General features: G+C 35.3%; 3 protein-coding genes and 1 non-coding gene across 4 annotated transcripts; 3 read left to right on the forward strand and 1 right to left on the reverse strand.

Annotated features, from left to right (window-relative positions):
- The first annotated feature begins 1380 nt into the window (after positions 1-1380).
- Positions 1381-5701, forward strand: ATP5 (delta subunit of Mt ATP synthase). The gene is made up of 6 exons (XM_059571811.2): positions 1381-1604; positions 2955-3005; positions 3801-4044; positions 4186-4298; positions 5154-5240; positions 5338-5701. Exons 1-6 carry the CDS (start codon positions 1497-1499, stop codon positions 5464-5466), a joined length of 732 nt encoding a protein of 243 aa, XP_059427794.2. The 5' UTR covers positions 1381-1496; the 3' UTR covers positions 5467-5701.
- A 3773-nt stretch (positions 5702-9474) lies between these two features.
- On the forward strand, positions 9475-12423 carry MYB83 (myb domain protein 83). The gene is made up of 2 exons (XM_059571802.2): positions 9475-9758; positions 11075-12423. The coding sequence occupies exons 1-2, from the start codon at positions 9475-9477 to the stop codon at positions 11763-11765; spliced, it is 975 nt and encodes a 324-aa protein (XP_059427785.2). The 3' UTR covers positions 11766-12423.
- Positions 12424-13910: 1487 nt separating this feature from the next.
- Positions 13911-13992, reverse strand: TRNAS-GCU (transfer RNA serine (anticodon GCU)). Its single transcript has one exon. It is a non-coding gene; the product is annotated as a tRNA-Ser (tRNA).
- A 2698-nt stretch (positions 13993-16690) lies between these two features.
- On the forward strand, positions 16691-20060 carry LOC132167740 (delta-latroinsectotoxin-Lt1a protein). The gene is made up of 3 exons (XM_059578765.2): positions 16691-17267; positions 19018-19203; positions 19689-20060. The coding sequence occupies exons 1-3, from the start codon at positions 16707-16709 to the stop codon at positions 19974-19976; spliced, it is 1035 nt and encodes a 344-aa protein (XP_059434748.2). The 5' UTR covers positions 16691-16706; the 3' UTR covers positions 19977-20060.

Here is a 20060-nt window from a genome sequence, read left to right on the forward strand (position 1 = left end):
TAAAACATGTCTAAGATCAAGAATATGGCAAAGTTATCTCTATTTGACTCTTGAGTAAGATGTTTCAGCATGATGGAAAGCCATTACAACAAAAACCACATAGAGTGATCCTTGGAAGATGATGTTTTAATCCCAAAAAAACACCACTATTGATGTAGTGACGTTTGCATAGTGACTCTTGGCAAAAGACTCTAAACATAATGACTTGATTCAATAGTGGTGACGTTTGTATAGTGAAAACGTCATTACAAGGTGACTCTTAGGGCTAAATGTCACTTTTTGGAAGATGACGCTTGAACAGTACGCATTAGAGGTGAAAATGCGGGCGGATAATAACCGCCCGCATCTACTATCTATACTTATTCATAATTTGCTATCCACATATGCGGATGTGGATGTGGATATCAAAAATTAATATCTGCAAATGTGGATGAAGATAGCAATTTTAAGGGAGTAATGCTTATGCTGTGGAGAAGCAATGTATCAGCAAACCATCCACACGTTGCTGAGGTGTCCTGGTTAACAAACCAAGGTTACCAGCTTAAAAAAACAAAAAAAAAAAAAAAAAAACAAAAAAACAATTTCAAAGCCCAGAGCCTAAATTGTTAGGCCTTTTTTTTTTTTTTTTAATTTTTTTTTTTAATAGGGATATTTTGTCTATTGAAAATTTATCGTCATTTTTTTTAACGGGACAAGAGGGATACTTTGTAAATTTTTGATAGTTTATAAAGATATTTCAAACGAGGAATGCTACGGTTCTTCTGGGTATTCTCCTAATCCTACATGGATATTGTAATCTTAAAAAAATAAAAAAATAAAACTTATTTCACTGGTCTTTCATATTTTTTTTTAGAAAACAATATCTATGTAAAATTAGGAGAACACCACGATTAGAAATGGGTTTTGAGCCTAACTCAACTCAAAAGCTAGCTCAAGAGTTGGAGTTTTCCCTTACCTTATAAATGGCTCATCTTCTTAATACCCAAGTAATGTGGGACTTCCAACATGCCTCCTTACGCGTGGCAGGAGGATATCCAAGCCAACACGTGTGACAATAGGTGACGGTGGACCACAGCCAATTGGGCTAGGCACGTGTGGCGAGAGGACATCCAAGCCAACACGTGCAACAACGGGAGAGATGGTGGGCCACAGCCAATTAAACCTGACTTTGATATTATATTATAAATGAGTCTTGGGCCTAACTTAACCCAAAAACCGTATCATTTCTCATTGCGAATTGAGTAGTAGTTTGAAGAAGTTTTGTATACATTACCCTTTATTTATTTTTTTAAAAAAACGTGTTTTGTATTTTAAAAAATTTGTTTTGATTATTTGGAAAATGTGTTTAATAAGTCGACTTCTTTACTCGTATCACGCGCGCGAAGACACATTAGTACAGGCAGAGCCACTCTTTCTTTGCAATAATCTCTCTCGCTCTCTTAGAACAACAAGAAGAAGAAGGAGAAGAATCAGAGAAATTAGGGTTTCGAAGGGAAATGGCATTGGCTGGGCGCATCAAATCGGGCCTGCCTCTCCTCACCAAGGCTCTCCTCTCCGATCCCCTCTCTGCTCACAGATCTGCGCTTACTCTCACCAACTCTGAGGTAATAATCCAAAACCATTAACGGTATCCTTTTGTTCGTTGTTCTCTCTGTGTCTGATCTGCTTTGTTATGATTCAATCGGATTAGGTTGACTTGGTTACGCCTCTGTTTGGTTGCCGAGAAATCGGACGAAAATTTAGAAGTAATTAGAGAAATGATGGGTGTGTTTGTTTGTTTGTTTCTTTTTTTTTGGGGGGGGGGGGGGGGGGGATATTTGAATACTGAAATGAAGGGTAGCCGCTCTACCAAACTTGTACTGAATTTTTTTTGGTTTATTGATGAGTTAATTTTTGGGTTTTGTTTGATGTGTTTGTATCCATTGCGAATTTGGGGTTGGATTAGTGACTGTATTCTTTCGATTTTTTGGTAGTGCGGTTTCAGTTTACCCTCGGTTTGATTGCCGAGAAAGTGGAGGGAAAGATAAATGTTATTTGGGTATTTTGGTGTTTGATGTTTCTGGTTCTGAAAGATGGAAAATTTGTTATTGATTAAAGGATTAATGGTTCATTAACAGACAACCTGGTTGTTTTATTTATTATTATTATTATTATTATTATTTTGGTTTTTATTTGATGTGTTTGTTTCTGATGTGGTTTAGGGTTAGATTAGTGACTTTATTTTGTCAAGAGTTTGCAATGCAGTTTGGGTTACTCTCTGTTTGGTTTCTGAGAAAGTGGTTGATGTTCCTTGTTCCGAACGAGGAGATGTTTATTGACCAACCAAATAATTGTATTAGAAATGGGTGCCAAGTTATTCATCAAAAGGAAAAAGGGTGCCAAGTTGATTTCTTGTTTCAACCAAAAAGAGAAATCCTTAGTTCCTTAGCAAAGAAATTTGTGATTGAAGAAGTTGAATCCTTCTATCCTCTGACATATTCTCAGTTATTAAGTTGGCTTCTCGGCTTTTCTGTGCAAAATGTGTCAATTAATGTATTTGAAAACATGTCAATTTGCATTACCACTGCAGGGTGAGAATTAGTGATATATTTAATCTTTGTTGCTTTTTCAAAATCAGCAAGGTCAATAAGCTATAATCTTTTATTAATGCTATTTCTTCTCCTAAATTTATATGAAATGTTAATCATTCATTGACGGCCCATTTTGTAGACTTTAATCACAGTTATGTGCTAAAGCAGTTATTTCTCTTTGATGTTGTGAGGAAGTATCTGTGGATAAATCAGTCTGCAGGTGTTAATATGTTAAAGCATTTTCTGTTCTGAGGTTTTCAAAGAGTGCTTTGCTTGATAAAATTAAATTACAAGTTCCAGTTAATCAAGTCTATGCATTTGTTTGCTTAATTGTTCATTGTGTTGTTTGTGTGCTGTCTAATTAGTGGCCATTCTTGCATGCAGTTCTCAAGGAATTATGCCACTGCCACTGGGCAAAAGGAAGAGAAGGTTAAGGTAATTGAACTTGTTAGCCTTCAACACGTTCTGGGGTACTTTCCAATATTCTAAGCAAATATTTTCTTTTCATACATTATACATATATGCATGTGTTTGTGTTATCTTGAGTTTCATACCATATGGTAGACTTCGAAGAAAAGAATTGTTTTGAAGGACCAAATATACGTTAAAAAATATATGATAATTTTTTGCTCTATATTTCCTCATTGTGTGCTTTGTTCTAGTTGTTTGGGAGATACATGTATCAGTCTTACAAATTTGCCCTGCATCAAACATTTATGTTGATTTAAGTGGAACATAGTGATATGATTAAAGAATTGCAGTTGAAAGTGAGATTATTCACATATTTATTAATGTTGAAGCTCAAACATATATTCTGATTTGGGGAATGATAGCTGGCACGTAATACTGACCAAAATTTCACTTTTTTTTTTTTTTTTTTTTCTTTCTCTTGGCCTATGTTAAATTAATTTTTTTTTTTTTTTAGTATTAATTTAGCTATTAAACTTATGCATGTTCAGAAGCAAATGTAAGGTCTAACCACTAACCCTTGTAGCGATTGGGGAGGGTGAAGGCTACCCCATTAGGTAACCTGCCATTATTGTTTGGTTTTAAAAAAAACTGTCAATACTCAACAGATCTTACATAGATGTGTAACTTCACACATGTAGCACACAATGAAATTCAGTTTACTCTCTGTTATGATCTGTTTATTGTTTTCGTATTTCGTGTCAGATCCCATCACATGGATTTTGTTTTATCTTGCTTTGTTGATTCTCCTTGAAATTACAGGTGCCTCTAGCCATGTTTGGGGGATCTGGTAACTATGCATCTGCATTATACATAGCGGCAGTAAAAGGAAATGCTCTGGAAAAGGTTGAGTCTGAGCTTCTTGACCTTGTAGAGGCTTCTAAGAAAAGTCCGACCTTTGCTCAGTTTGCAAAGGATCTCTCAGTCCCAGCAGATACAAGAGTGAAGGCCCTCCAGGAAATCTCTGCTGAAGCTAAATTTTCTGATCTGACAAAGAATTTCTTGGGTAAGAAGAGTTGTACTTTGTGGTTGACTCACGATTTTACTGATTCTATGCATTATGCTGATTCATAATTTAAATGCATATTCTTGCAAGAATCTGACTTAGACATACTACGATGTATGCAATCCTCTGTAATTCTTGTAGCTTTGTTGGCTGAGAATGGGAGGCTGACACATATAGATAACATCACTAAGAGATTTGTGGAGTTGACCATGGCTCATAAGGGAGAAGTGAAAGCTGTTGTGACGACTGTCATTGTAAGTTCCTCTTTTTGGATAGTGAAATTTCTATTGCTAAGTGCATGCATATAAAACTGTTTGTTAACAGACGTAATTACAATTGGGTACTTATCCCTTTCATTCTCTCCCTCACTAAAAGAAAAGGGAAGTCTATGTGAATTTTATCGTAATGCACTTGTATTATGTAGTTTCTGGGGCTGGTATTGTAACATGTTTGGAACATAACTGTGTTCATTTTAACTCGATGAATAGTGTTGCTCAGGCCAGGTTACATACTTAAATGCATGAGATTTTAAGTTACATTTTCTCCCGCTTCCGGATTTCTGGGCTATGTGAGTTCATGTTCACTGCTTGGTGCGGAAACCTTTATTTGTTGGTTGCAATGATGATGCTTTCCTATTTGGAGATATGAATGGTTTCCTACATTTCCTGTAGTCTTGCTTAGTCATATCCTGTTATATGACTTTAGATTAGCTGGAGTGTATATACTCTTGTTTAACTAATTGTCATTTTAGGTTTTGGAAAATGAATTTATTGAGCCTAGAATATGGGAGGATATAGGAAATAAGCCAAAATCCAAATCCCAAAATCCCTTTGATGGAACTTCAACCCAAAAGCCAATAGCAAGTGTTTGTTCATCCAAATGGCCCATAAAAGTTGGATGCAAATTAACATATAAAGTACCATTTAGTAGGTGTTACACCAAATCCGGACCCTTCAGTTGGTGTTAGTGCAAATCTACTTTACTAGTCATCAGACATACATGGGTTGCAGAGAACTTATATTGGTCTATTTGGTAGTCATATATGCAACTTTTTGTTATAGGAATTGTGTATTCTATGTATATTCTAATTGTTGTTATTTTTCTACCAGCCCCTTCCAGCAGAAGAGGAGAAAGAACTGAAAGAAACACTTCAAGATATAATTGGAAAGGGGAAGAAGGTTAAGCTCGAACAAAAGGTATGTAGAATATGATCCATGATTTCTAAGTATCTTTCATGTACTAGTTTTGTTTCACAATTGAAGCAAAAATAATTCTTTTTCATGAATATGTCAGATTGATCCAACTATACTTGGTGGGCTGGTGGTTGAATTTGAGCTAAAGGTCTTCGATATGTCCATCAAGACCAGGGCACGTCAGATGGAAAGGTTCTTGAGGGAGCCAATAAACATTGGTGCCCTGTAAAAGGTGTTACATCAATTCCTGCAGATGCTTAAAGAAGGCAAAGGTTTTTTTTTTCCTGTTTGATTTTGGTGCTTGTAAACTCTCGCCTATATATGGTGGAATGCCACCCATTTGCGAATAAAGAAGCTACTTTTGTCTTCACACTTACCAGAGCAATCGATGGTTGAATTCTTTTCTTTTGTATGGATGAGTATTTTGATCACTTAATGTTATTCTAACATCCAAGTTCTTTTCACATGCTGTTCAAGCTTTTAATGACATTCACATTTATAGAGCAAGTTGTACATTGGTTTGATGGTTTTAAATGTCTCCTACAAAGAACCCTGCTGCAAAAAATAAAAATAAAAACAAAAACAAAAAATAAAAGGAACCTTGCTGCTCTTCAGAGCATAGTAATCATGGGATACATCTTGACTCGAGGGCACATGATAGTTGAGTAGCTTGAAAGTCTACTTCTCAGCATGTTGGTGCCTGCTAATCAAAGAAGAATTCATATAGTAATAACGGAATGTAGGGCAGATAATGGCAAAATATGTAGTATGAATATTGCAATCTACATGGGATTTAATAAAAGGAGATAAAAATAAAGTTAGAAGAGACAAAAGTGGGGTCTCTTGCAGTTTTTTGTTTTTTTTCCTCTCTCTAGTGGTTCTCTTACAGTTGAGTATAGGGACAATAGGTATTAGAACTGTGAAACATCATAACACATCTGTTAGCTAAGGTCTTGACTCAATCTTATGAGGACATCCGTAGGATCTAAGTTGGTTTATATTAATTAGGCATAAGGATTCTTATTGTGAGAGTTGAACTCATAAACTAGTATTTACCTAACCTAATTACATGAAGAGGCTACTGAACCATCACTCTTAATAGTAGTACTTAGAATCTATTTTAAAGATCAAGTAGATCTGCCAAAGAAATTGAAGAATAAAAATGCTAACATGTGGAATCTGTTCGTTAGTGGTAAATTTCAAAACCATGCAACTGACTAGATGCCATCGTCTCATCGAATAAGAAATTAATGTAAGACTTGGTCCAAGTTTCAATTGAAACTCACCAAAAGCACTAATAATACTCAGTCTCACTCAATAAATAATCAATGTGGGACTTACATAGCACTCATGAATATGTTTATAATACACATACTCAACGTGAATAATTCATCCTCCCAATATAAAAGTAACTTCTTAGGGAATCAAAAATAAAATCTCACAAAGTTGTGCTCTTACATTTGCTTTTGGTTTGGAAACCTATAAATTTTGAAACAGATTCTCAATGAAACAACATTCACATTAATTTTCTAGTACAAGGTATAGGTGGCTAGCTGGGTGATGAGTTGGTTTTTTCTTGTCTTCGTAACCAAGTAGCATGTTGCTTGGAACAGCCTCTTTAGCATGTAACAGATCTTTCTAGGACACTTGTAGATAGACACAACGATGCTTTTGAAACATTTGAGTAGCTTCACAGTTTCCTACTCACTTTTTCCTACAAAACTGCGGCTGTCCCTATTGGTGCACAGAAACAAAGATTTGAATAACTAAAATAAATCTCAGTAAATTGACTCCATCGATCAGTGCAGCAGACTCCCTTGAAAATGTGTTTTCTCTTCGACAACGACTGAGGATTGCCGACATATCTGAGGTTGTTAATAATTAAATGATATATCTGAGGTTTTACATATGTAGTAGGGAGAGGATTAGGTAAAGAAAAGGAGAGATTCATTCTTCAAGAAGATTAGCATGACAGCGCATAGGATAGGGAAATTAAGTTGTGGGGGCAAAATGTTTGTGGAATTAACGACTCTTGTAAATGCTAATAAACTGTTTGGGATCCAGGAATGTTACTTGGGAAAATGTGGGAAAATGATCTGGACAAGATGATCACTTAGAAATCAGGCATTGCTGAAGTTGTTGAAAGTAATTAGTGCATCCAAGAAGAAACGAAGCAAACTGCTGGCAACGTTAATTAGATATGAAGAAACTTTAAGATCTAATATGGAGATGGAATAAATGAATCAATGAATGTTAATTTTAGATCCAAAGCATTCAATCAGAATGATGGATGGATAGACACGTAAATTCCTTAATATATAACAAGTAATGAAGTGGAGATCCTTGTCATCAGAGATGAAAGTAAAAGAAACATAATTAGGTAAACATCATATGTACCCCTTAATTTCATGCTGTACAATTAACTATAAATATTATTATTGTGTCGTTTGATTGATTTAGATGTTAATATGATCCCTTGCACATTTAGCAACAAAAGAACATAGAAATTATTCTCATATGATTGGGTGGGGTCTTTGCAAACAATCTAATTTTTATTTTTAATTTGCAAATTTAACATTTGAGTTTACGATCATTTTCAATCATCAAAAAATATCAAAAATGATATGAAAATATATATAATTATGCCCTCTTATAAAAATAAATAATAATAAGAAGAAGAAAAAGGAAAGGAAAAAAATGGAGGATGGGTCATGGCCGGCCAACATACATAGCTAGTAATGGGTGGCTGGGTAATGCACAGTTTCTAATAAAAGGGACATACATAATTGTATTTTCATATAATTTTTTTTTTTTTTTTTTATATATTAATTTGATGGAAAAATGGACAAATGTCTCGGACTTAAAATAATTGTGAACTTCGGTCTTGAATTTATAAAATTAAAATCTATGATCTAAAAGTCAAAATCAAGTAAAATGCACGAGGGTTCCAGCATATTTTGCCTAATAAATTTTACCCATTTTGTTCATTATCTTGTGTTATAACACCTCAATCTCATATTGAGTAGATGAGTAGTCTATATAGGGTGAATGATTTATAAAGATACATATGGGTATTAAGTCTCATATTAGTTAATTTCTTACTAGATGAGACTGAGCTTCATATATAATTGATTCTAAGAAATCTCCAACTTAATTAGTCATTTTGGGGTGATACTGCATATATAACTAGCGCTTTTCTTAAATCGTTACAAGTGGTATCAGAGTGTAATTAGGCACTATATAACGTGGCTCCGACTAGGAGGTCGTGAATTAAAAAATGAGAGACAGATGTAGCTAACGTTTTTCCAGTATTGTTTTACATACGCAATTTTTGGGCAAGTAGCTTCGAGAGAGCCGGAGGAGAAAGGAGGTAAGGGTTTCTGAAATGCAAATTCATACAGTTAAAGGTGCACGTATTTGGCTTGTAAAGCATGTTTGGTTGTTAGCACAGTTAAGGCCAGGGGTCATGCAAAGAATCCAAAACAAGTAAAAAAATATTGGATAACATATATTTGTCAAAATGCTCAACCCTTTTCATTCGCTTGTGAAAGCATCTTTGGTTGTTAGCCATTATGGGTCATGCAAGAACTAAACAATCCAAATACATTAAAAAAATTGATCCACATATTTCAAACGTGCAATTCTTTATTACTCAAAAATAAGTACAAAAGCTACATTTTTGTACTTCTCTCTCTCTCTCTCTCTCTCTCTCTCTCTCTCGATCTCCTTCTAGTGTTTTAAATGCTGTAGGTTTATACTTCAAATTCACGTGTAGGCAGAGAGAGAGAGAGAGAGAGAGAGAGAGAGAGATTATTATGTGAAGTGGAAGCAAAAATGTAGCTTTCTCATAGACAAAGATGATGATTACCTTGTGAGTGAAGAAAAATGCATCGAAAAAGACCAGAATAGAGTCAAAGACAAGAAGACCAACCATCCCTCTCTCTGCTTTGTTTTTCTCCCAAGGAGGTCCCCCTCCAATCCGTTTTCCACTCCACCCATTAACCAACAAACATAATCCTTCTCTCTCTCTCTCTCTCTCTCTCTCTCTCTCTCATACTTCATATTCATATTCATATTCATATTCTAAGCAAACCCCACAACCATCGCCATCATCATCACCATTTCCACCCCATAAAGCCTTCTCCGATCGATGTTCATACAAACATCATATCCACACATATATATACCTTTCTCTTGTATCTTCATCAACCCACTTTAGAGAAGAAATTAAGCAAGAATGAGGAAGCCGGATCTGATGATAAAAGATAGAGTAAACAATAACAAGAGCAAGCTTAGGAAGGGGTTGTGGTCTCCCGAGGAAGATGAGAAGCTAATGAGGTACATGTTAACCAATGGACAAGGATGTTGGAGTGATATTGCTCGAAATGCTGGTCTCCAAAGGTGTGGCAAAAGTTGTCGTCTTCGTTGGATCAATTACCTCAGACCCGACCTCAAACGTGGTGCTTTCTCTCCCCAAGAGGAAGAGCTTATCATCCATTTGCATTCTATTCTTGGCAACAGGTCCTCTCCCTCTCCCTCTCTCTTTTCTTTCTTTCTTTCTTTCTTTCATTTTTTTTTTCTCCTGAGGAATGTAGTTTTATTAATTATCTAGCTACCTACTTAACACATAATGTTCACTGCATAATTTGCATAAATGAATGGATCAAATCTTGAACTTATTCAACAATTTTTATTTAAACTGTGAAACTAGAGAGAAGGGATCTTTGAATTTGACTTTCCTAAGCTTGCTACTAGTGATCAGGCTGTTACTTGATTAATTATTGCTTGATATACTTTCTTAAACATGAGAGAATCACAAATCTATAGCCAAACTTTGATCGAAATCTCCCTCTCTCCCTCTCTAGGGTCAGATCATTTAGCAAACATTTTTTATGATATATCATGATAGTGTGGATTTTCCTTTCTTTCTTCTTCTTTTTTTTTTTTTTTTTTTTTGTTGGTGTTTTCTCTATACTGCCACGTATGCTGTTGAGGCTTGACCATCTAGCTGGTCTAGGGGGCATCTTTGATCAAGACGTTTTCCATGAATAGGATGTGAACCAAATAAAGTTAATTTTAGATTATCAGGAAAAAAGGTTTTGAATTATGGAGCAAATTTTCTTTGCCCAGAACCCACCTCGTTTAATAATTTAGTCCAGAAAGTAATAATTGAATGCCAGCTTAGACCTTGTCGACAATCTTCTACTTAATTAATTACAATATCTTTCTTTGTAGTTTGTTTTGCTTGGCATGCATGTTCCTGTTAGCTGTAAACCTTAAGCAATTAACCATCCATGTTGGAAAACTAAGCATTTTTTAGTTTGGCTTACCTCAAGCAAGAAATTTTTATTAAAAAAATAACTAGAGTTCTCTTCCAATCTTGCAAATTTCACCATTAATTTTGCACAAGAAATCTCTAGTAATTTTTTTTAGTGGAGCTATGCCGATCAAACTCAACATTGTAGAGGTTACATACATACGAGATGCCTAGAAATATTTTGGTAGTAAATGTGAGAGAGCTCTCGTAGGACATACTTGCTCAAGCACATCTTGGGCAATTTGCCCACTTATTTGGACAAATGGGTTTCATAGGACTCTCTCACATTTGCTACTCGGATTGTTAGCAATTCGGGTCATAAAGGTAAGAGAACTCCTATTGGGACTCACTTGCCTGAGTAGGTATTAGACCATCTGTCCACTTATTTGAGCAGGTGGTTTCCATATATAAGGACTCTTTTACTTTTACTGTCTGAATTACTAAGCATAGCTTACAGCTTATATGTATATAGTTAATTATTATTTTCTCAACTTTTTTCTCTCTTTTCCATATAATTCAGGTGGTCTCAGATTGCTGCACGTCTTCCAGGACGGACAGACAACGAGATTAAGAACTTCTGGAATTCCACACTGAAGAAAAGGTTCAAAAAAAACAACAATTCCACACCCTCACCAAACGACAGTGATGGTTCAGAGCCCAGAGATCATGTCACAGGAGGAGGTGTGATGCCCATGCATGAACTGGACATAATGAATATGTGCATGGAAACATTTTCCTCATCATCGACCTCGACCATGCAGAATTTTGTCGCAGGAGGAGGCTGCAGCCAGTTTGATCCCTTTCCCATGCTTGACAATCGCTATGACATGAGTGGTGCAGCCGCAGCCGCAGCCGGGTTATTCAACATGCAGGCACAAGTTGGTACGGGGGAGATTGGATTTTATGGACAATATGGGATCTTAGAGGATAATAATATGGGATTAGAAAGGGACCTTTCACTGCCTCCACTAGAGAGTAGAAGCCATATTGAAGAGAATATTAATGCTCGGCCGGTGGATTTGAAAAGCAATATTAACAACCACTTCAATAATGGTTGCTTCAACAATACTGATCAGAGCGTTAAAGTAGAAAACATGTTTGGGTTTGGAAATCATGCACAAGGAGAAAGCTTAAAGATGGGAGAATGGGACTTTGAGGGTTTAATGCAAGATTTATCCTCCTTCCCTTTTCTTGATTTCCAAATTGAATAAAACCCACCACTCTTGACCGACAGAGATTCCTAACAATTTTGCTGCTTAAATTGTTAGCAATTCGGACAGCAAATGTAAGAGAGTTTCTATAGAGCCTACTTACCCGAGACTTGTTGGGACAGGTAGGCCCAATAGAAACTCTTTCATTTTTGTTGTCAAAATTGCTAACAATTCGGACAGTAAATTGCTGGGATCCGGATCCACCCTTGACTACCCTCCCTCCCTCCCTCCCTCTCTCACAAAACCACCCAACAAGCCAAACCCTAGGAAATTTTTGGGGAAAATATTATTTCTTTCAAAACCATCAACTCATACACATAAGTCCTTTATCTTGCTTAATTTTTTCTTTTTGTTCCACCAATATACCTTGCTGTTTCTTTTAGCCTTCGAGAAAAACGTATCCACCAATGGTCCTTGGTATTTCAATTTCCTTGTGAGGCACTTTGGTCGATTTGCGGGAACAGATTGGTGCAATAATCATCGTCCCATGTATTATTAGTGAAGAGAAATGTGAATAGACATATAGCAGTCGAGAGGAAAATAAAGATTAATAATTAGATGGTAGAATAATATTGTAGTTTTTTGTGTACAAAAGAGAAATAATTTGGAGCTACATCAAGTGTTATTATATATAGTTTAGTGGAAGAAATATCATGTAACACCAATTATGTGAAGTACTCATGTTAATAAGAAGCAAAATAGAAACTTCTATTGTTTTTATACACATGTATATGTACATGTTTTGTTAATTAAACTAGTATATATCAAGACAACATGGCCCAACTGCATGCATGTGTTTCGACAATCTTGTTTGGCATTTAGGAGATCTATAATTTTTATCCCACTTAGCAGCCCAATTAACTCTTAATTTTTTTTTTTAATAATGAATAATTTAAGAGTTGGTTAAAACAAGCACATCAACATTATGAAATAATTGTGTAATAAAAATGTGGCATATAATATTTCTCTTAATCTTTTCATTGGCTACTTGGGATAGACTTCCCACCATGGATTTCTTTAGAAAGCTGGGCTCTCATTCGATGTGGGAAAGAGGACTAGTCCTTTTGAATATCTCCTTTAATTTGTCTTTCTTCATTTGGCTCTTTCTATACAAACGATTCAATATTCCAGTGCTTGCTTTGAGTTGGGAGGAAAACCTCTGCTACTTGGCAATCAGGAATATTAATGGTAAATAGTGATGGCCATTAACAGGGAATACAACGAAAGTTACAGAAAATATATAACTACAGAATTTATTGAGAGAGAACTGGTTCGTCTTCTACAGAGCAGAACCTCTAAAGCTCATGTTTGTATATATATCGTTGCATGGATTCCTTTCCTTTCAGGAAAATAGTGGTTTCTCGAGATCTTCTGATAACTTTAGCTCATAATTAAGCTCATGGTTGATATCTTTTTTCCTACAATAGGAATTAATTGTGGAGGAAAATAATTATATTAATTAGAATATATAATATAATTGGAATATGAAAGAGGCCATGCATAATTTGATGATTTAACGTGTATTTTGAGGTTACAATAAATTAATTTGCCTCCGGCCGGCCTATCCGTTTGGTGCAACAAGAAATCAATGTCTATCACTTCTTGTTGCGTCTTTTGGCAGCAAAATCCCCAGCAAACGGTCTCTAACTAATTATGCCTTTAATTAGCTGTTGACTTAATGACTAATCTATAACATCTTCATTCATATATATATATATATATATATATATATATTGGCTTCAAAAGTAATATGTATGTTGGTAATGGTGACTTGAAGTTTATTACTTTTTTAAAAAACTCAAGCCGACAAAAAATAATAGTATTTACGTTGAAACGATTTTAAATTATGACTTATTTCAAAAGTTAAAATTATTATAAAAAAATGATAAATTTAGTACTTAATAAATACTTTAATAACTTATTACCTATCATTTGCATGAAAGAACAAACAGTACTCATTTACACATTAATTCTCTCTTCATTTCCTTGTCAGAAAACATCATGTTCACAACTTCTTGATCAAGAAGTGTGTAATGATTTGCTAAAAGTTATATTGGATTGGATGTGCTTCGAAGTTTTTTAATTTTATCTGTTGCAAAAACTAGTGAAAAAAAACAAAAAAAAAAAAAAAAAAGACTTTGAATGCGTCGCCTGAGAGATTCGAACTCTCGCGGGGAAACCCCATGTACTTAGCAGGCACACGCCTTAACCACTCGGCCAAAGCGACGCTGTGTAACAGGTTCTCGTTGTTAGTACAATTTAATAGTTATATGACTTATATCTAATTCATTTCCATCCCTTACATAATTTCTTAATAGATAAAAAGTACACAAATAACATGTATTTTATGAAACAAAAACTTTTTAATCTTTCTGAAATGCACTAAACAGAAAATCAACAACAACGAAAAATCAAGAGGAAGGAGATCGAAGAGAGGAGAGGAAAGGAGGATCGGCGGAATGAAAAATTATTACACGTGATAGTTTCTTCGTTATGATTTTGGATTTAACAAAAAAATTTAACAGTGAGATATTGCAATCTCATTGGTAGATTGGAGAGTATATCACAAACATTGACAAAATAATATTGCAAATAAAGTGGCTTGGTAGAGAAATAAATATAGTTCTTTTTCAAGAATGATATCCACAAAGGCTTTAAAAAAAAACTATGAGCGAGGAAGCACTGAAAATGCAGGCCAAGAGGGGGGCAGCCGGGCAGGATTTGTGGAGAAGGTGTAGTCAAATCCATTTTACGGCTCACTCCACTCCCATAAATTCTCTCTACTTTCCCATTCCCCTTTTGGTTGTGCTGCTTTACCGTTATATATAGTAGGCTGCTCTCCATCCTCGTCATTCCTTTAAGAGGTTGACAAATTTCTTGTCCTTTCTCCTTTCTCATACAAATTACAGAATCCAAGATCACAAATGATAGCAAAATGGTACAATCTTTTCTTCAGTCTTTCTTGGTCTTTTTCTTTTAAAAAAAATAAAACATTTTGGGTTGAATAATGAATTAGTCTCATATTTACCATTAAACTATTAAAGCAGTGATAATCTTAGAGATGGACCGTCGGGATTAAGACTTAGTCTATTTTAGCACAAACCTACTTAATGTTTAGAAATGTTTTGTAGAGGTGATAATTTGTGTTCGCATATCAGGTTTAAGTAATATCGAAGGAAGCAGACTCATAATCTTATTTTACGCCGTTTGAAAAGTTGAAATAGGAAACATTACTTAAATTGGTGATGAGTCTTGAAGTTTAGAAGTCACTTTCTAATGAAAGGTGTTGAGCTGTTTTATGCATGCGTTACTTAGTGCTTAGTCTCAAGGACCCATGCTAAGGAATATATAGAAAACAAATTGGAAATGGCCCCTGTGCAAGACCCAGTTGAGAGCAATAAAGGAAACGTAATTGGTGATGATGCTATTGTGAGAAGTGCAGTTCATAATGTCTCTTTGCATAAAAGCGAAAGCTATATATATATTCCCCTTACATTATTTCCCAATGGTTCACATTGTTTCCTTTAATCATGACCATCTATGCTCACCCTTGTATTTCAATCTATCACCTTCTTCAAAAGCAAGCAATATTCATATCAAATTGCATCTCTATCGCTCATTATAATTAACTCTCTCTCTCTCTGGATCTATGAGCATCAAGTATTTTAATCTTGTTTGTCACACATTACTGATCAATATACAGCCAAACAAAGGCCCAAATAAGATCTAGTGCGTAAATCTAATCGAATCATTTAAAATTCTTAAATAATATAGCAAGATAATATACTCATCGCCACCATTAATAGATCTGTGGAGATGAATATTTTACATGACATGGTCTTGACCATGAAATAACTCTTCTCCATTTCAATCTATACTTCTCTAGGCGAGTTAAAACCGGCCCATTAATTAGCATTTAAAAACTAAAGTTGAACCATTCCTTTAAGACAATTTTAAGGGTTAATTACTGAGACCAAGAGAATAATAAGAAGGGTAAACACAAAACCAAATCAACATTAAAGTACCTTTTGGGCTTAGATATGAGTCTTTTGAATTGAAAAGAAATCAAAAGAGGGAAAAGGAATTGCTAAAGCGTGCTTAGTTCGTTATCATTCCTCGGATGTAAAAAGAGAGACAATTCGGTGTAAAGCATGTGCTGGTCTCTAGGGATGAGAGGCTCTTCCGTAAATATCGGATTAAGATTTAATGTAGTATATTCCAACCCGGCTCGGCTTGCACAAACAAACTCCTAAGTGACATGGGAGGTGGGAATTTTGTGCTGTCAAAAGAAATAAATAAGGAAATTTTTAATTAGATAGATTATGTCGCGTGTTGGGTTCAGATTGTGTCAATATTTAGTCAATCTTAACTCGAACCATTTAATTAAATAGATCAGACCCATCAACCCTAACCCACTTATTTGACTGCGGGTAAATTTAATTATTCATAGTGACTGATGTAATAAATGTGATCACTATCATGTCAGTTTGTAATTAATTTATAATGAAAGATGTAGTGTCATAACAACACTATTTGTAATAAAAACTATTTGAGAAATGTTATACACACTCTCACTCCCACTCCCTCTGCCACTCCGCCTAACGTATATTAAAAATCACTATTAGATTTAACTGCCTCGTCAAAAAATACAGAATCAAAGTGTTTGTAGCATTTCTCGATCTATTTATTAGTACTAGCAATAAAAAAAGCAACTTAATTAATACACTTAATTAATTAATATGGTCCCTAATAGAGAGTGTATTTATAGACTAATAGTGCATCAAAGCTTTGGCTCTCAATGGCTAAAAGTATAGTCATGGAGGCAAGCCAGCTTCCTCGTCTCAAAAAAGCAACCTCTCTTTTCCAGTTTAAAAACCCTACCAAGTTCCTTTCCCATGTCGTCAGAGAACTCTCTCTCTCTCTCTCTCTCTCTCAATCAAAATGTTGAACCATAGAATGGATGACGTTGAAGAGCAAGAAGGTGGATTTCATTCCTACCCTTGCGCATACTACGTCCAAAGCCCTTCCACTATCTCCCACGCCAACAGCGCCGATATCCGAAACATCAACAATGAGTCCCCTCCCCGCTCGGAAACCTTCCTCGCCAACGGCGCCCCTCCGAACCCCAACCACGTCGAAGCCTCACGCTTCACTCTCTCCCGCTACTCCTCTCGCGGATCCAACAACTCCTTCCTGCATGAAAAGAAGGTTCCCTACGATGCTCGGAGCCATGGAACGGGGACGGAGAATGGCGAGAACCCTTTGATAGTGGTTGATGGCGGAGTCCTGCTTGGTGGTGATGATGAGGAAGATGATGATGATGACAAGGAATATTATGGGAGAAAAAGAGGGTGTTGGAGAAGGTACTGTACTTATCGTAATTCTGATTCGTGTGTGTGGATTTGCTTGCAAATATGTTGGAGAGCATTGGTGAGCTTGGGAGTTGCATTGATCGTCTTTTACCTTGTTACAAAGCCCCCACCACCCAATGTCTCTGTTAAGGTATATATTTCTCTCTCTCTCTCTTTCAAAGATGAGACCTTTTTAAGATTATAATTCTTTGTATTTATATGAGTTGGTAAATTGATACACTAGTAAGACTTCCTAGAAACTATTGTGATATATATAGTTGAGATGAAGTGATAATAAAAATTAGTTTTTTTTATTTTTATTTTTATAATTGTTAATTTAATATCTGATTTTTACTACTATGTCATCAAGTTGTATATAGTATATTAGGCTACTAAATATCATTACTCTTTTTATCTTACTAGTACTATCACACATGGTTGATGTGGCAGTGCCAATTAATCTAATGACTAATTAGCACTACCACATGTACGCTTACACTTTTCTTGCCACGTTTTTTCTTTTTGATTAATAATATATGATATATGTTAGGGGTCAATATTTTATTCATATTTGATCCATCTCATTTTATAAATCAACTATTAAATTTGTGAACTTATGTAGACTCTGACCCACATAAATCAATGGTGAACCTTACAAATTTAATGGTTAATCTATTAAATTTGTAAGATAATATGGGTCAAATATAGAGAACTTATTAACCGCTAACATTTCTCTAATAATATATATGATAAAGTCATTACTAGTTGTTATGAGCTTTGATACTTTGCTTGGCATGCTCTCAATAAATTCTTTTACTTAATTTATTGAAGTTTCATTGTTAGGAACGTTTGATACACTTGTTTTAGGAAGTGCAATTAATAATAGTTTCATGTGCTTTTTCCCCACCTTGAAGATTATAAAGCGTTCTTATAAAAAGCATCGGAATCTACCTCGGATTTATAAATATTTACTTTTAATGTGGTGGCGTGGTGGTGGGGAGTGGGGTTAAGTAAACATATATATATAAGTAAAAAGAAGGGAAAAGAACACAAGGTTATATATTTAAGCTCTCTCTTAGAGATCTCAATAGTTTTGCTTTATTGAACATGTGATAAAACTCTTATGAGAACTACATGTTTCGAACAGGTCTCGGACAGTTTATCTACTAACTCAGATAACTGAAATCTATAGGGGCTCTCTTACTAGCAATTCAGTAGAAAATTATTAGAGATTTAGCTCCCTTTCTCTGTGTAAGAAGTTAGGATAGAGATTTCAAAAATTTTGTTGTTTAAATTACTAATAATTCAGACAACAAATATAAAAGAGTTAATAAAGACCCTACCTGCCCAATCAAATAAGAAACTCTACAACTGGAGATTTGAATTCAAAAAGTTATAGACCAAACATGCCTTTTCCCCTTTTCTCGGTTGTAGAGCAAGGATCAGCCCGTTCCTAACTATGGGCCTAAATTGAGATTATATTGCAGCACACCACCTCCAAAGTAGACACTCTAGGGACCCAAACTTTAGGCTGCATGAGTAAGCCTTGTGCTTTGTGGCTCAACTAGGCCTAAATGCTATCATCCAATTGTGATAAGTTGACAAGAGACCCAAATGACCATTAAAAGGAAAGGCCGAAAACCCAAGCCCCATGATTGAAATCCTTTTGGTTGTAATGATCAAAAGAGGAAATGTCTAAGGCCCTAAGCTTGGCAACCCCAAACCAATTCAACTCGGGTCTCGTTTCAATTGAAATTAGATTTGTTGAAATTGACACACGTGTTTTTTTATGTCTTGTGGGACATATATACCAATTCTCATGAATCGAAACTGGACCCAAGCCAAATCCTTCTATTCATCGCTTCCTTATGATGAATTTACTATATATTTGCTCTATGCAGATCGCTGGCATTGGGCAATTCGTGCTAGGGGAAGGAGTAGATGCCTCAGGTGTTTCAACAAAGATACTCACCTGCAATTGTTCCATCAATTTGGTGACAGAGAACAAGTCCAAGCTCTTTGGCCTTCACATTCACCCTCTAATACTCGAAATGTCATTTGGTCGCCTCCCCTTTGCAATGTCATATGTAAGTAATTCATGTAAAAATGATAGCCTTTTTATTTATTTATTTTATTATTATTATTATTATTTTTAAGCATATAAGTTACCACATCAGCCCAATTTGATTGGGGTATACCAAGTAGTATATAACATATTTTAATGAACAAATTTTTCCTCCAAATTAGGTCAAGGGAATTTCTTGTAACTCAGTCTATTAAACTAACACATATCCTTAGAATATGTGATATTCACATACTTTTTTAATAAAATTAACAGAACATGTGAGAATCATGTGCTTTAAAAACAAATGTCAATTTAATAGACTGGGTTAGAAGAACTTTCTCCAACCCAATTTATAAGAAAACTTTGTTTGTTCTAATTGTTGTTGTGTATTTCTCTAACAAATACCCACCAATAATTAATATATATAAGTAGTATAGGGTCATATATTGTTGTTGTTGTTGATATTAATGTGGCTGATCAAATATTTTATAATTGGATTATATGTAGAGTCCAAAGCTATTTGCTGAGAGGGGCTCAACATTGTACAGACTCTCTGTCGGGACAAGGAATAAGCCCATGTATGGTGGGGGAAGAAGCATGCAGGACATGTTAGAGTCTGGAAGGGGATTGCCACTAGTGATTCGCATGAGCATGAGCTCAAGCTTCCGAGTTGTTTGGAACCTTGTCAGGCCCAAATTTCATCATCAAGCTGAATGCCTATTGGTCCTTCATAGGGCATATGATAAGAAACATAGAACCCAAGCATATAATAGCAGCTGCACAATTACTTCTTAATCAATATATCCTTCATCCTGGTTGTGCATTTTTTGAAAGGGGAGGGAGAGTACAACAATGGGGAAAGCACAAAGCTAGCTACTT

This window comes from Corylus avellana, chromosome 2, assembly GCF_965113065.1.
Source record: "Corylus avellana chromosome 2, dhCorAvel1.hap1.2, whole genome shotgun sequence".
NCBI classification, from domain to species: Eukaryota; Viridiplantae; Streptophyta; class Magnoliopsida; order Fagales; family Betulaceae; genus Corylus; species Corylus avellana.

Bases quoted from the DNA above. Each gene is read 5' to 3' on its own strand.
- ATP5 (XM_059571811.2), top strand. From the start codon at position 1,497: ATGGCATTGGCTGGGCGCATCAAATCGGGCCTGCCTCTCCTCACCAAG. The intron at 4,045-4,185 runs GTAAGAAGAGTT...TAATTCTTGTAG, and splicing joins TCTGACAAAGAATTTCTTGG to CTTTGTTGGCTGAGAATGGG. The intron at 5,241-5,337 runs GTATGTAGAATA...TGAATATGTCAG, and splicing joins AGGTTAAGCTCGAACAAAAG to ATTGATCCAACTATACTTGG.
- MYB83 (XM_059571802.2), top strand. From the start codon at position 9,475: ATGAGGAAGCCGGATCTGATGATAAAAGATAGAGTAAACAATAACAAG. The intron at 9,759-11,074 runs GTCCTCTCCCTC...CATATAATTCAG, and splicing joins CATTCTATTCTTGGCAACAG to GTGGTCTCAGATTGCTGCAC.
- LOC132167740 (XM_059578765.2), top strand. From the start codon at position 16,707: ATGTTGAACCATAGAATGGATGACGTTGAAGAGCAAGAAGGTGGATTT. The intron at 17,268-19,017 runs GTATATATTTCT...TGCTCTATGCAG, and splicing joins CACCCAATGTCTCTGTTAAG to ATCGCTGGCATTGGGCAATT. The intron at 19,204-19,688 runs GTAAGTAATTCA...GATTATATGTAG, and splicing joins TCCCCTTTGCAATGTCATAT to AGTCCAAAGCTATTTGCTGA.